The sequence below is a fragment of the Lathyrus oleraceus genome, chromosome 3 (assembly GCF_024323335.1).
Source record: "Lathyrus oleraceus cultivar Zhongwan6 chromosome 3, CAAS_Psat_ZW6_1.0, whole genome shotgun sequence".
In the NCBI taxonomy this organism is placed as follows: Eukaryota; Viridiplantae; Streptophyta; class Magnoliopsida; order Fabales; family Fabaceae; genus Lathyrus; species Lathyrus oleraceus.
Window position 1 is genome coordinate 132,740,410 of NC_066581.1, and position 15,078 is coordinate 132,755,487.

Genomic DNA, 15,078 nt, shown 5'->3' on the forward strand with positions numbered 1-15,078 from the left:
CCCATCATAACCTCTCAATAATGACAGACCATTAACATTCTGCCTATATTTATTGTTCGACGGCCACCATTTCACAAATGCCAGACATATACAAGAGTTACATATGTACTATTGTAAATCAAAATATTTAGAAGCCTCACTACTTTTGTAACTAACACAAAACATATAGCAGAAGTCAAGATTTTACCAAAATGAAGGAAGCTCCATGCAAATGTACATTCCCCCTATTTTCATCATTACTTGTAGCATACATTTTATTCATAAAACTTGAACTGCAAAATTTATCTATTTTTAGTTTGAGTTGGATATTTGAAAATCCAAACGAATACGTATTATACCACACGTATAATCAAATCAGAACACATACACAAACTATAATTTGGAATTTCCAAAAAGAAATTTCAACTTTAAAATAGCTAAAAAGGGAAATAGATTATTGGCAACTTCCATGGAATATCTTCAACTACAAAACTGGCCTCACTAAATTACAATCTTTAGAGCTGTCCTACTTTTCAACAGCTGAGTCAAACTTTTCCAACAAGGGATTGTTCCCATCATTCTTATACTTCACTCTCATATCTTTTTATAACCTCTTGTTTTTTATATAAAAAATAATTATTGAGAAGGAAATGAACCAAGTATAAAGAGAAACAGGATATCTTCCCATGTACAAAAATGAAAAGAAAAAAGCTGGCCTAAAAGGTTTTCACAAAAATAAAAATACTATAACCTAATGATAATGTGCAAACATGTTCTCCATAGTAGGGAATAAATACACATTTTCAAATAAAAAAAAACAATTCTTATAACAATGTGAACATTACTAACATATTGATAATTAATAATAACACCACTAACATATGAATTTAGGAAATGTAGGAATGGTAAATAGCTTTTCATGGTGTAGTAATAAAACTATACAATAACAACCATGTCTTATGGTTAGTTATTTCTATTGGCAGCATGCCGGTGTGATTCACCAACAACAAACTCCATAATCAAGTAAAATTTTAGCAAAACCATTTAGAGCAAGATCATTAGTTATAGAGTTTAATGCAGTCTATGATGAATTATAAAGTACTTTAAATTCCTTTACCAGCATTCCAAAGAAAATTGACCATAAAAGCAAATCTATGACATTTTTATGAATGATATGCTCGTAAACACTGATGAATTTAAGAAAAAAACAATTGCATCTAAAAATCAGTAAGGCACAAAAATGACAGCTTTATCTTGTTAGCCTTTACCCAATTTATTTACTAACATTACAACAGAATCCCAAAAGTTTGATCAAATGATATAAGCAATTACGGTTCCGATAAAAATAATCGACAATAGAACAGTTGTTTCAATTGTCGGCAGGAAAAGACATATCCGGCTATCAAATTTAGCTACGTTGCAACACCGTTGTTTGCATGAAACGTGTCTCTCTAAAGTTAAGAAAGATAGATATCTCCTTAATAGCTGACTCATTACACTACTTTGTTAAACCTAAACCTGAATGCATGTCTGCATCTTCCTACCAAGTGTGTTCTTCCTATTTAAAGCCTAGGTTTCATCTCCTACACATATGACACACACACACACACATCTGATCACTACCATCAACATTGCCTTGGCCCCAAAGTGGCTTTATCTCGAGGCTCTTCTTCAGGCTCTCTATCCCTTATAGCTACAACCCTAAACACCATGAGAAGCCTAATCTTTGAGGAGCCTGAAGCTGGGATTCCAGGATACACTTCAAGCACAAGCAGTCTAAGATATGCCTGGCAATCCATAAGAGCCCCGGTGATAATACCACTTCTAAAACTAGCAGTATTACTATGCTCAATTATGTCAGTCATGCTATTTCTTGAGAGAGTAGGCATGGCAGTCGTAATTTTGATTGTCAAGGTGTTGAAGAAACAAAAATACACCAAGTACAAATTGGATGCCATGAAACAGGCCATAGAGAGAAACAAAAGATACCCCATGGTGTTGATCCAAATACCTATGTATAATGAGAAAGAGGTAACTTTGCTTTGTAATTAAAAATGATAGCACATACAGAAAATTTAATGTTTTATTTGGTATCTAAACATATTTACCATTTAATCTACGATATCTCAAATCCAAAATAAAGTACAAGTTGGACTATCAGTCACTATTGGTTTATAATTCTGAACAACCATACCAAATCTAAGCACATTATTTTATCATTTGTAAATAGTAGTAAGAATTAATGTTGGCTACAATTGGGAAGAAATCAACTAGATATTGTGTTTTTCAACATTCATTGTGGCCTGAATAATTAGTTATTTTACTCCTAATCACTTGTATTTTGCATTATTTAGGATCACCAGCAAAGTCTAGCCTCTAAGATATCCTTCACTAAATGTGTCCTTTTAGATTGTGTATTCATTATTTTAATATATTTTAGCACTTATGCAATCGTACACATCATAAATCATAGCTACATGCTGAAGTCAAAGAACACAAGTTGGTTACATTTGTCAAAATAAAGACTGTCCATTAAGATTGATAAAGTAATTTCAGTAAATATTAAAGAATAGAGATGAAATACCTTGGCTGAGAACATTCAATTTCTTCTTCCAGGTCTACAAGCTTTCAATTGGAGCAGTCTGTGGGCTTTCTTGGCCAACTGACAGACTCATAGTTCAAGTTCTTGATGACTCAACAAATCAAGTCTTAAGGGTATCTGATTAATCCAGTAAAGCTTCATCATGGAAGATCCCATATGTTATGTGTCTGTGAAAAGTTTAGTAAACATGTGTTTTCATAACATGCAGGAATTGGTTGAATTCGAGTGTCAAAAATGGATGCAGAAAGGTGTGAATGTCAAGTATGTAACAAGGACAAATCGCAATGGTTACAAGGCAGGTGCCCTAAAAGAGGGTTTAGAGAAGGAATATGTTGAGAATTGTGAGTTTGTAGCAATATTTGATGCAGATTTCCAACCAGATCCAGATTTTCTTTGGAAGACAATTCCTTACCTTCTTGAGAATCCTAAGTTGGGTTTAGTTCAGGCAAGATGGAAATTTGGTAAGTTAAGTTGTTGCAGCCACATCAGTGTGACAACAACATGCCTTACTAATGAGTCCAGTAAATCAAAGTTATGTAACACTGCTTTCATGTCTACACAGTTAACTCAGAAGAATGTATGATGACACGACTTCAAGAAATGTCGCTCAATTATCATTTTAGCGTTGAACAGGAAGTAGGCTCCTCAACATACTCATTCTTTGGGTTTAATGGTAAGTCAAGATGCCCGTCGGATTACATTCAAACATGCACATTTTCATATCAACTTATATAAGCTTGCTTTAAACATATGCAGGGACAGCGGGAATTTGGCGGATTCAAGCAATAAAAGATGCTGGAGGATGGAAAGATCGAACCACCGTGGAAGATATGGACCTTGCAGTTAGAGCAAGCCTGAAGGGTTGGGAATTTGTTTTTGCGGGTGATGTAACAGTAAGTTATTAATAACTGACAAATATTTTTGGTACAACATAGTGATTAAGCTTGAATACTCCATAAACCACACAATTTTCATGAGGGGGAAAATTGTTGCTTGCTAGGTCAAAAATGAACTACCAAGCACATTTAAAGCATACAGATTTCAGCAGCACAGGTGGTCTTGTGGTCCAGCTAATCTCCTTAAAAAAATGACAAAAGAAATCCTATGTTGCCAAGTATGTAAAATTTAATTTCCTTATCAACAGTTGAAACCAAATTCACTTCCTTGTAGAATCAACATTTACTCCCTTACACTGATTGAAATTTGTATCATACTATCATGTGTACCATCCAGAGAGTATCACTTCTGAAGAGACTCCATCTTATCTATGCTTTCTTCTTTGTGAGGAAAATAGTTGCACACTGGGTCACGTTTTTCTTTTACTGCATAGTCATACCAGCTTGTGTGGTAGTTCCAGAAGTCAATCTCAAAAAGCAGATTGCCATATATATCCCAGCAACCATTACAATTCTAAATGCAGTCTGCACCCCAAGGTAATTGGTTTCCCTCAATTTAAAATTTATTCAGTTTCCCTCAGTTATTTTGATTATTCTTCACTGACTTATACATGGAACAGATCCATGCATCTTCTAGTATTCTGGATACTCTTTGAGAATGTCATGTCACTCCATCGAACTAAGGCATCAATTATAGGACTCTTGGAAGCAAATCGTGTCAATGAATGGGTTGTGACTGAGAAGCTTGGAAATACTATGAAACAGATGAACAATGCTAAGCCATCAACATCAAGAACTCCATGGTTTCGAATTACAGAAAGGTAACAACTACTTTGTAGCTAGTCTCTCTAAATAAATTAGTTTATTTAACCAACAAAATGATTTTCAATTGCATTATTCAACAATTACATACAGAGAAAAAAAAAGCAAGCAGAATACAGTTAATACTTTTATTGCTCTTTTCTAACAATTTGGACTTATGGATAACGTATTGGACCTTAGAAAGCATGGTAAATAATACAGTGCCAGTTACAATATTTGCTTATCACTCCTTAATATTTCATCTGATGCATACTTATGACCCTTTACTATAATCAACAGGATCCACCCATTGGAGATTATAGTGGGGATGTATATGTTGCACTGTGCAATCTATGATCTGTTCTTTGGACATGATCATTTCTTCATCTACCTATTGTTGCAAGCAGGAGCTTTCTTTACGATGGGGTTTGGGCTAGTGGGAACAATTGTACCCAACTAAAGCTTAAAGACAGTATCAATCGAACTATTAGTATTTCATTCTGTTGTGTATTGTGTTTGCAAAACTACTGGATTAATGGTATACCCATAATCATATAACAGGAAGTGGTTAGTAATTTGAAATTACCTGTTTAGTAGAACTAAACCATATGGTGACATGAACTCTTCATATTCATGCATACCAAGCAGAATAAAAGTATATACATAATACATGTTTATAATATGCAGCTTAAATCAGTGTTTTGTTTGTTCGACATTGCAGTGTTATATTTATGAACAAATATGGGGGAGCACCCTGCGACAATAGATAGAGGCACGTGCATATAGGAGAAATATCATGTGCGTATAGGAGAAATAAGAATAGATGGTATTGGGTAACATTGAATAATTATTGTGAAAGGAGAGGAGAGATCCTCGGGAGGGGTAACGGTTGGAAATTCAGCCTTAATTGCAGTCCGCCCCAAGTCCTACGTTGCTTAGAGGTATGGCATGTGTAGTGTTTATAAAGTTTGGGCATCCCTCACCTTACAAGCCGATTTTGTAAGGTTGAGTTAGACCCAACCACAATTCTAAGATGGTATCAGAGTTTATCCTAAATCTATTGTTGGGCCTCCCACATCGCCCACGCTCTAGACTATTTGGGGCCCGAGCGTGAGCTGTGTTGGAAATTCCGCCTTAATGGCGGTCATCCCCTAGTCACCTAATTGTGAAGGAGTAATTTGGTCCCATGTTGCTTAGATATATGGCTTGTATAGTGTTTATAAAGCTTGAGCAGCCTTCACCTTTTACAAGTCGGTTTTGTAAGGTTGAGTTGGACCCTAAAACAATTCTAAAAGTAATCCTTTGGAAGAATTCTATTCATAAATTTCTCAGTTTTCAACAATACATTCTGATTTTTTTATTTCTTTCTATCTTTGTTTAATTTTCAATTTCTATAGGTTTGTAACACAAAAGTATGGTTGCAACTTTTCCTGTTGAATGACCATAGAAATTTGTGAAGTTGTAGCAAGCAAAACCTTTAGTGTGCCATCCTCTCCTAAGAGAAACATGCAGTAGCATTCACCAAGACTGGCTTGAACAACTTTAGCATGTTTAACACTTTGTCTCAACCAATTAATGAAATATCGAAGCTTCCTTCATCTGTTTTTCTCAAAAGAAAAATGCTTCAATCATCCTACTTTACTAACATGGAATATTATTGTGCGCAAACATTCTAAGCTAATGTAGATTCATGCCAAGACTTGTTAATTTTGTACCAAACTCAACTTACTGCATTATGCTCTTTTCCTCAATCACTTTTACTAATTTGAAAGGGAAAGCATTAAATAAAGATAAATAATTTTACCAGGGTTGTGGGAAGCATTATAAGATTCTTAGTAATTAATTTTTAAATTATCTGGAAAAATAAAATGCATATCCAAATCATTAGCATCTCAACTTTTCGAAATAAATATAAACAGAAGCAGCCGGTTGATAAATGTATAAGCATTGAAAGTTGTATATGTGCACTTGGTTATGTGAGTGTATATATAAATAAGTCTTCAAGAAGGATTAGGTTAAAAATAAGGTATATGAAATATCAATAATGAAAACAAAATACATAAACAAAAAATTTTAACTCAGTTTTAAATTAGATCATCTAATTTAACCTCGTACTGTTCACCAGTGGAGAGAATTTTGACAACAACCATACCCCTTTGCCACTCAGAATTTCCTACTAATATCAGACGATCAGCATTTGTTCTGGCTGCACGTTTAAACACCCTAAAAGAGAATTAAGAGGGTAAATCTCATCAGAAGAAGACTCATGGAACTTTCAAGTACGATTTAAGAAAAAGTGTCATGTGCCATAATGATCCTAGTTAGCACGAAAATTTGTTACTGTAGTTTCCTGTAGTTAGGATAAATTTGATTTGTAGAGTTTATTATATATTATTTCCTCGTAATTTCTTAATTAGATAGATCATGTGTATAGCCTATATATACTGTCAACACCCTCTGTAATTTATAATAGAAAAAACATATTCTGGGCTTCATCCTCTCTTTTGAATTTTTTTTTAAATTAAAATTTAACACCCTAGTGTTTTCCCACTAGGTGTTGTCAGCTACACCAATCAAATAATGGCATGATACCTTAAAGTCCTAATGTAAACCGTGTCAAAAGATAGACCAAAAACTAACAAAGAGGACGAAAAAAATTTATACCATTTAAGTGGTTTGCTTTCCAAAACCAAGTCAACACTTTGTCCTTTTTCTCTAAGCATGTTAGCAGCCGTGGCAGCATATCCTTGAAGTTCTTCATCCAAGGCACAAACAAGGTTATCTATTTGCAAGCCGAGCTCTGGTAGAAGACCCTTCTCTCTGAGCAACTGTTACATAGAACAAAGGTAGAGCATAGTTGAAAAAGGAGGCAAACAGAGACTACTTAAAAGTACTAAAACTATAATTAAGATATAAATTAAGATATCCGTTGGCTCTATTCTTTGCACATCTTATGCTAAAATAGTTTTTAATATCTTATTTGCGTGTATATATATATATATATATATATATATATATATATATATATATATATATATATATATATCAGTTGGCAGCAAAAATCAGCATTAACAAATAAAATTCGGACTTTAATGCAATAAGCCACATATTAGTGTTGAGTGCCCCGATCATCATAATATATATATATATATATATATATATATATATATATATCAGTTGGCAGCAAAAATCAGCATTAACAAATAAAATTCGGACTTTAATGCAATAAGCCACATATTAGTGTTGAGTGCCCCGATCATCATACTGCAGGTAGGGAAAGGGCTTCCAGAGTAAACCAAAACATCTTAATAGATGCATATCACCTTTACCTGGAGATAAAAATCTCTCATATGAAATGGAAATATGAAAAAAATTCAGGAAAAGCTTTCTTAGACAGTAAATTTCGTAAGTTAATCTTTACTTAAGAGCTATGAAGCACAAATACCGGGACACGACACGGACACTCCGACACCAAAAATGTCAAAAACATAGGACACCTACACCGCTACATATATGCTAGTATATGAACTTCATTTATCCATCTATTATTAAAAAAGTTTAAAATATTCTAATAAAAATTATTGTCTTTAATCATCCGGTGATAATATTGCTCCAATACAAGTTTAATTATTTTAGACGAGGATGAGAATTATCCAAAAAATATATAAGGTCTGCTGAAGCAAAAAAGAAAATAGTTTTGAAACACTTGTCTGAATTGTCCAGAACGTGTTGGATGAGTGTCATAGGTGTCACACATTGATTTAAAAAGTGTTGAAAAGCAATGGAAAAACACTTTTTTGGGACACTTATTGGACTTTTCCGACATGTGTGGTACATGTGTTATATAAGTGTCGGACACCATGACACGCCTACTCCTAGAAGTGTTTGTGCTTCATAGCTTAAGAGAGAGTGTGTATCCCAAATAGGTTAAAAGCAGAAGTTGGGTAGACAAAAGAAACCTTCCCAATGTTCTCATCATGTTAATACACAAAGGGAATAGAATACACATAGGCGATAGCTCAACTCATTAGTCATGTGCAGAAGGAAAAGCTAAGTACCCCTTTGCAACTTGAATGCATTCATAAATTTAATACATCCCACCAGTATGATGCAAGGTAAACCCCAAATTGTGTTTTGATTTAGAATTTCATGATCCTGGGAATTCTTATAAAAACATTAGATGGGTTTATTATATTTAATATGGTGGCTTCTCATTCCTTTGGTACTGAAAGTTATAGACTTACTTCGACTATGACTGCATCACCAAATCCAAAACCACAAGCAGGAATGTCTTCAGCACCAAAAGTTGAGAACAAATGATCATATCGGCCACCACCACATATAGCTCGGAGCTTTCCTTCTCGGTCAAAACCCTAGTGAAGAATACAATCATTTGAAAGAGGGAAAGAAAAAACAACACCCGATTTATACCACAGCTACAAATTAACAGAACAATAGGAACCACTGCAATCAACAATGTCATTTGTTTTTCATGGTGAAAAATGCAACTTGGTTGAAGAAAAATAATGCTGGTAAAACTGTGGAATTATAATCAAGCAATAGCAGTATATAAGGTTCTCTATATAGTAGTGTATACTCTTTCTTTTCCGTTTTTGTTTTATATAAAATTAATAATTCATTAAGGAAAAAAAAATACAGAATTAGAGGAAAGAAATCCATATATGCATTTTATCTTCCTTCAGATCATTAAATAATGTTATCACCAATGACCTTACATGCCAAAGCCTCTGGCTTCATCAATTTTAATGTATCATACTTTTTGCCTCCACGTTACATGAATATGTATGAACTTCACAGTATCTTGAGAAAAATTACAAAGCACTTTTCTATGCCAAAATTCATTTAAACCAAGAATATGGATTTAATCATGGACTTCAGCCTTTATTTGCCAAACTCTGTCATCAACTCATCATGCATGTGTTCAGTGCAATTATGTGTGCCAAAAGAAAATAAATTAGAAAATACAAGCCCCAAAAAACTTATCAATATTTGAATGAACCTTTTGACACACTTGTCACAATATCAGGTCATGATCCAATGAGAAATGTATCAAGTTACGCATTATAGGTAAGCCACAAGCCAGAGTTTTGTCCAAGGTGATCCTAAACTATCTATATTACTGCAAACAATACTGTCTATTAGGTATTAGTTGTGTAGAAAGTCTAACCTCAAATACAACACCAGTGTAATAAGCAAGGCCACGAACAACTGATGCATCAAATTGAAGCCATTTGGAGTAACCAAACTTTTCAGCTAGTGCGAATAGCTGTTTGAGATCAGCGATTGCTTCCCCGCTGCCTCCTAACCTCTCTAAATTCAACCAAAGTGAGATTTCATGTAAGTTATACACTTGTTTTTAACAACCTAATACAGATAAGTTGTTTATAACAACCTAATGAAGACAGTACATGAACTTTATGGCGCCATAAATGGGCTTCAAGAAATATGAAGAGAAACCGGGTTTTTTAATCTAGTGCGAGGGATATAACATGCGACAGAAAAGTACAAAGAAAATATTCCACTGAAGCATAAATGACACGAGCTCTGATACTCTATCAAGCTCGTCAAGTTTTCAAATTTTTGTCCAGAATATTTTCGGAAAATGAAGCTTCCATCAAAAAGAGAAAAAACAATAACAATCCTTCACTACAAAAAGGAATACCGCTTTCATTAGTGTTGGACTTTCCGCCTTAATTGCGGTCTGCCCCAAGTCGCCTTAAGTGTGGCACTTTGGCTTGCCTCATTGCAGCCCCCAACACCTTCCTTGTGTTGGCTTTGAAGGGGTGGATTTAGTCCCACATTGCTTAGTGATTTGGTCTGTGTCATGTTTATAAGTGGGGGCAATCCTCACCCTGCAAGCCGGTTTTGTAGGGTTGAGTTAGGCCCAACCACACATTCTTGACAATTAACATGCAAGACTTAGGAAATGATAAATTGGGATCAATTTGCATTTAGGATGGGATCAATTTGCATTTAGGAAATGATAAATTGGCATCAATTAGCATGAGCTCGCATCTATGCTCTTATATTCATAAACCTACTGTCAAAGTCTCAGCCACAAAGTTACAACTGGCTATTATTTGTGTCTTTCACACATTAAATACGAAGTATAAGACTTTCAGGAAATTTGTTATACTATTGGAAATTTGTTAATGTAAAGGGGGAACCTTCTAACTCGGTCAATGACTTTACAGAAAGGACTTGCAATAGATCCTGAACAGCCTCCTGTGATAGACCAACAGCCTTCAACTCTTTCTTTATCTCATCAACTGGAATTTTCTCAATCTGGACAAAATTTAAAATGACATTTTTTATTAAATACAATTTTCATGTCAGAATATGAAATTTCAGCAGCTACAGAAACAGACATGAAATATTAGTGGGGTAAAAGTAGCATGGGTCTAAAAATAATAGAATAATGGATAACAACCCCATATGACAGCGCTTAGGACCAACAAAAATACGATTAAAAATTCACATGTAAAAGTTTACAATAAAAAAACACTTAGGATGGCTATCATGATCGCCTTATCATCTTTGCTTTTTGGGAACAAACAAAGATCGGGAATCTTAGAGATCCATCTACAATTATAAAATAAACCCAGATAACACCATGCATAACTCACTTTATCAATAATGACGCAGACTTTGCCAAACATATTTTCAGGTATTGAATAACACGTCAATACTTCTTGTAGAACCTGCAACGAAGAAAGATATACAACAGAATGAAAGGGTATCGTTAAACAAAAGCCATACCGAGAATCACATGAATAGGTTAAAATGAAATGATTAAATGTTATTTATTGCAGACTGTGCTAACCTACAAAGTTATAACAAACTACAGGCAAAGAATGAGGTGAACAAAATTATGACACTTCACAACACGTGATAGTTGCATCATTACATGGAAAAAAGCAAGTGTGCAGCCAAAAAGAATCCTCAATAACAACCATAGCAAGGACTTTAAAAACGTAATATTGTCCACATATATAGGGAATAGATCTATAGTACTCCTGAGTCCTTGCACAATTTAACCAAGCTGTGACAACATAATATGACTGCAATAAACCTTCAGCCCACTATTGCTGCTCTTAACACACGTCTATTAAATCTACAGTCAGCAATAACTTTTCAAATTTCAACTAAAAATCACCAGAAGCACCACATAACAAATTACCAGCTTTTAGGAGCATACATGAGTACATGGCATTTGGTGTATCTTTAAGTAATATTAATTAATTACAAACCCGTTGATCATGTAACTCTAGTGGAGAAGTGGAAATGCAATAAAACAGCACTGTGGAAGGAAACTTGGTCCATCATTCATTAAAAGAAAATAAAACCCGCACCTTTCGACTAGAAACCTTAAATCCAACATCTGATTCTGTAATTCCTATTCGCTTGAAGAAAGTAACAATGGAAGATATAAGCTCTGCTTCAGCCTACAAAATGAAAATAAGCAAGTGTTAAATTCCACTTAGAGTCCAATGCATTCAATAATATATTAATATTATTACTACCATGGTACAATTTTAAAATAAAGCAGATAATATGAGCTAGTCACAAAAGTTTATCCGAAGACAACTCATTTCATGACTTATTATGAGGAACATCTTCATTACTTTGAGACTCTACAAAAAAATAAAAATAAAACAGGTTCATCTACTGTTAGAAGAGAAGGGTGGATGAATGAAATGAGAGCATTAACTTATCAAAGAGTATCTGACCCATAACTGCTACATTAACATAATTAAATGATTATCTATGAACTAATAAAATCTCAAAGAAAGATTCCTGGATCAATCATGAAGCATTTGACACCATTACCAAAAACGATATGTATACCAGCACATACTTACCATAACCCCAGGAACACCAATGATATCCATATTCCACTGGTAGTGCTCACGGCGACGCCCCCTTGTCATTCTCTCATACCGCCAACATTGTCCAATGGTGAACCACTTCAATGGTAGTGATACAGACTTCCTGAAAAAGAAGAAAAAAAAAGCAATAAAAAAGAAGTCAATATTCACATTCAAGAAAACATGAGTAGTTATATAGGTTAAACTGTAATTTTTAGACAGACATACGATCAAAACTGCATATGCAAGTAAACCTAAAATGGGCATATCAAAATGAATTTACCCTTTCTGTATCACCAGCCTTGCCAAAGAAGGAGTAAGTTCAGGCCTCAATGCAACACGGCGGTTACCCCGGTCTTCAAAACAGTAAAGCTGCAGAATATAATTGTATATAGTTTAATGTTTCATAAAACAATCCTTGATGTACTTTATCTTCTTCTCTACTAATGCAACTTATTTTTCGTAAAAATTTGCTACGACAATGGTATGTTTTTGAAGAATAATTCAAGAATGTTGTTTGTCACACAGTTGCCATCAAAGCACAAGCATCACATACAGACTATTGCTGCATCTCACCCACACATACTCACCAACTATTCATGTATGTATGAGTTTCTCACATGCCTAAATTATAGGGTCTTGCAAACGAGTTCCCTAAGGGGACTCTTTAAGAATTCCAAATAAAAAAATTATTCTTTGAAAAAGCTAAACATTTCAATTTTCAATGATTGAATACACAAATTTCCATAAAAACTTACTCTTTTAGGTTTCTTAAACAGCGCCCTTAAAGAGCTCCCTTGGGCACTCGTTAGCATTTCCTAAATAGTTGCTAAATTAGGAGAACTAAGTGGATCATCTCTAAAGTACCTTACGGCCACATCATGGCTCTCTATTCAAGCAAATGCAAACTTCCATTGGAGTCAAAGAACAGATTAATGCTAACAGGACTCGGTGCACAGAACATATTGTCTGGTTCTCACAAAGCTATCGGTCCATAAGTAGCATGCAGAATAACAAAGACAAACCTTAACTGCAGAAACACTGAAATACCTTGGTCAGTGACCAATGTTTTCAATCAAACATAAATCAACTTCTCCAAAGGAACTTATGAATTAGTAATAACAAATTGTCCCATGATGATATTTGTTGACCATCATGATTCATGAAACCCTACTTCATCCTGCTGCCTCTACATTTATATACCAAAGAAGCAAAGACGTTCTCCAAGTCATATGTACATTATTGACATCATCGTAGAAAATTCTACACCTAGTAGTTCATGATAGACATCAAATAGAGAAAAGACTTGTTTCATTTCATTCTCTAAAAATTTAAGGGAAAGAAAAATCAGAGTATTGGATGGAATAAAATGGAATACATTCCATCGTATTTTAAACAATCCAAACAATATAACATTTTATGATTCCAATCCAAATGTAAGGGCCCGTTTGGTTGTAAGGAAATTGAGGGAAGATATTATTTTAAACTTCTGTTCAATTTTTTAAAGGGGTGGGAGCAAAATCTCCTAAGCCAATTTTAGCTCCCCGTGTTTATAATAAATAAATTAGACTTAAATAGAATTTTACTCATGTCACATTCAATATTAAAACCATGGAAAAAGTAAATTTACACTTTCCCTTCATTAAAATCTCCCCTCTTCAATCTCGTTAAATCAGCTCAGTTGGTAGTTGTGCATGGACATCGGACTACACGGGCCCGGTTCTAACCCTCGACATCCCACTTATTCATATTTAAAGGATGAAATTCCAATCACTAGGCTACTTGATCAAAAAAAAATCTACCTTCTTCCTCTCTAACCAAACATGACACATTTAAAATCTCTCCTTTCCCCTCCCTTCTTTTGAATTCCCTCCCCCTCCCCGTTGAACTAAACTCGCACTAATTCGAAACAAGCAAATGGTAAACCAGCATCAATCACTACCTTGGAGTGAAGAACTAAAAGAAACTAAGTGTAAGCAAAAACAATATAGCTAAGGGTTACCTGGTCCTTAATCTCCTCCCCTGCTTTCCTAGTGAACAATGCCTCCGACTCAAGAACCGGAAAATCAATCTCCTCAAATCCATACAGCCTTGACACCTAATCATCACAATAAACCACAAAAGCAATCCACATCAAAACATAGAAAAAAACACTAACCAAGCTTAACCATAAACTAACTCTTCACTACATTAACCAATTTGAGTCAAAAACCAAATACCTCTTTGAAATTATTAAAGAGCCAGTTGCGCAATCGCATGTCTTCAGGCGGGAAATCACGCGTACCTTTGGGGGGATTCACGTCGATTTTCTGAACTTTCCCGGTGACCGGAGGACCGGGAGATAAAGCACCTGACCGAGCACCGCTCGGAGATTCTGTCTCGGCGGCTTGGGAGAGAGCACAGTGGAGTCTGACGCTGGAGGAGTTGGCATTGAAAGGGAACGGAGAAGAAGAGAGTTGGTGTGAAAGGGAACGGAAGATAGGGGTAATGTGGTAATTGAAGCGAGGTTGTAAAACGAAGAAGGAGCTTGAAAATGGAATAGCAGGCATGGTTGTTATTGAAGCTTGCCTTAGCTTCGATGGAAACGCAAGAGAGTTCCTTTTGAACCAAAGAGATTATGTGGGCTTTTAGTTTTTAAAAAATAGATTTGTTTTGTATTTTTAAAAGTAACTTTTATATAAAAAAATTAAATATTAAAAAAAGAATTTTTATTTTTTAAAATTAAAAAAATAATTTTGACATCAACTAATATAAATATACATTATTAAAATTTAAAACATAGTTAAAATTATAATTTTTTAAAATATATATATTTCAAAATATTTTTAAAAAACACTAAGTTATTTAAAATTGCTTTAAATTCAAGTGATTTTTGAATTTTTTTTTATATTTAAAATAAATATAATCAAAT

At 34.4% G+C, this 15,078-nt stretch overlaps 2 protein-coding genes across 2 annotated transcripts; one reads left to right on the forward strand and one right to left on the reverse strand.

Annotated features, from left to right (window-relative positions):
* The first annotated feature begins 1,525 nt into the window (after positions 1-1,525).
* On the forward strand, positions 1,526-4,960 carry LOC127125789 (glucomannan 4-beta-mannosyltransferase 1). The gene is made up of 9 exons (XM_051054610.1): positions 1,526-2,010; positions 2,596-2,694; positions 2,790-3,042; positions 3,144-3,254; positions 3,338-3,474; positions 3,582-3,695; positions 3,815-4,014; positions 4,098-4,298; positions 4,579-4,960. Exons 1-9 carry the CDS (start codon positions 1,690-1,692, stop codon positions 4,736-4,738), a joined length of 1,596 nt encoding a protein of 531 aa, XP_050910567.1. The 5' UTR covers positions 1,526-1,689; the 3' UTR covers positions 4,739-4,960.
* A 1,247-nt stretch (positions 4,961-6,207) lies between these two features.
* LOC127125788 (histidine--tRNA ligase, chloroplastic/mitochondrial) lies at positions 6,208-14,796 on the reverse strand. The gene is made up of 11 exons (XM_051054608.1): positions 14,387-14,796; positions 14,170-14,265; positions 12,451-12,539; positions 12,162-12,291; positions 11,652-11,744; positions 10,926-11,000; positions 10,467-10,584; positions 9,467-9,609; positions 8,523-8,651; positions 6,943-7,106; positions 6,208-6,501 (listed from the first exon to the last, which is right to left on the reverse strand). The coding sequence occupies exons 1-11, from the start codon at positions 14,714-14,716 to the stop codon at positions 6,363-6,365; spliced, it is 1,506 nt and encodes a 501-aa protein (XP_050910565.1). The 5' UTR covers positions 14,717-14,796; the 3' UTR covers positions 6,208-6,362.
* Between the last annotated feature and the right edge of the window lie 282 nt (positions 14,797-15,078).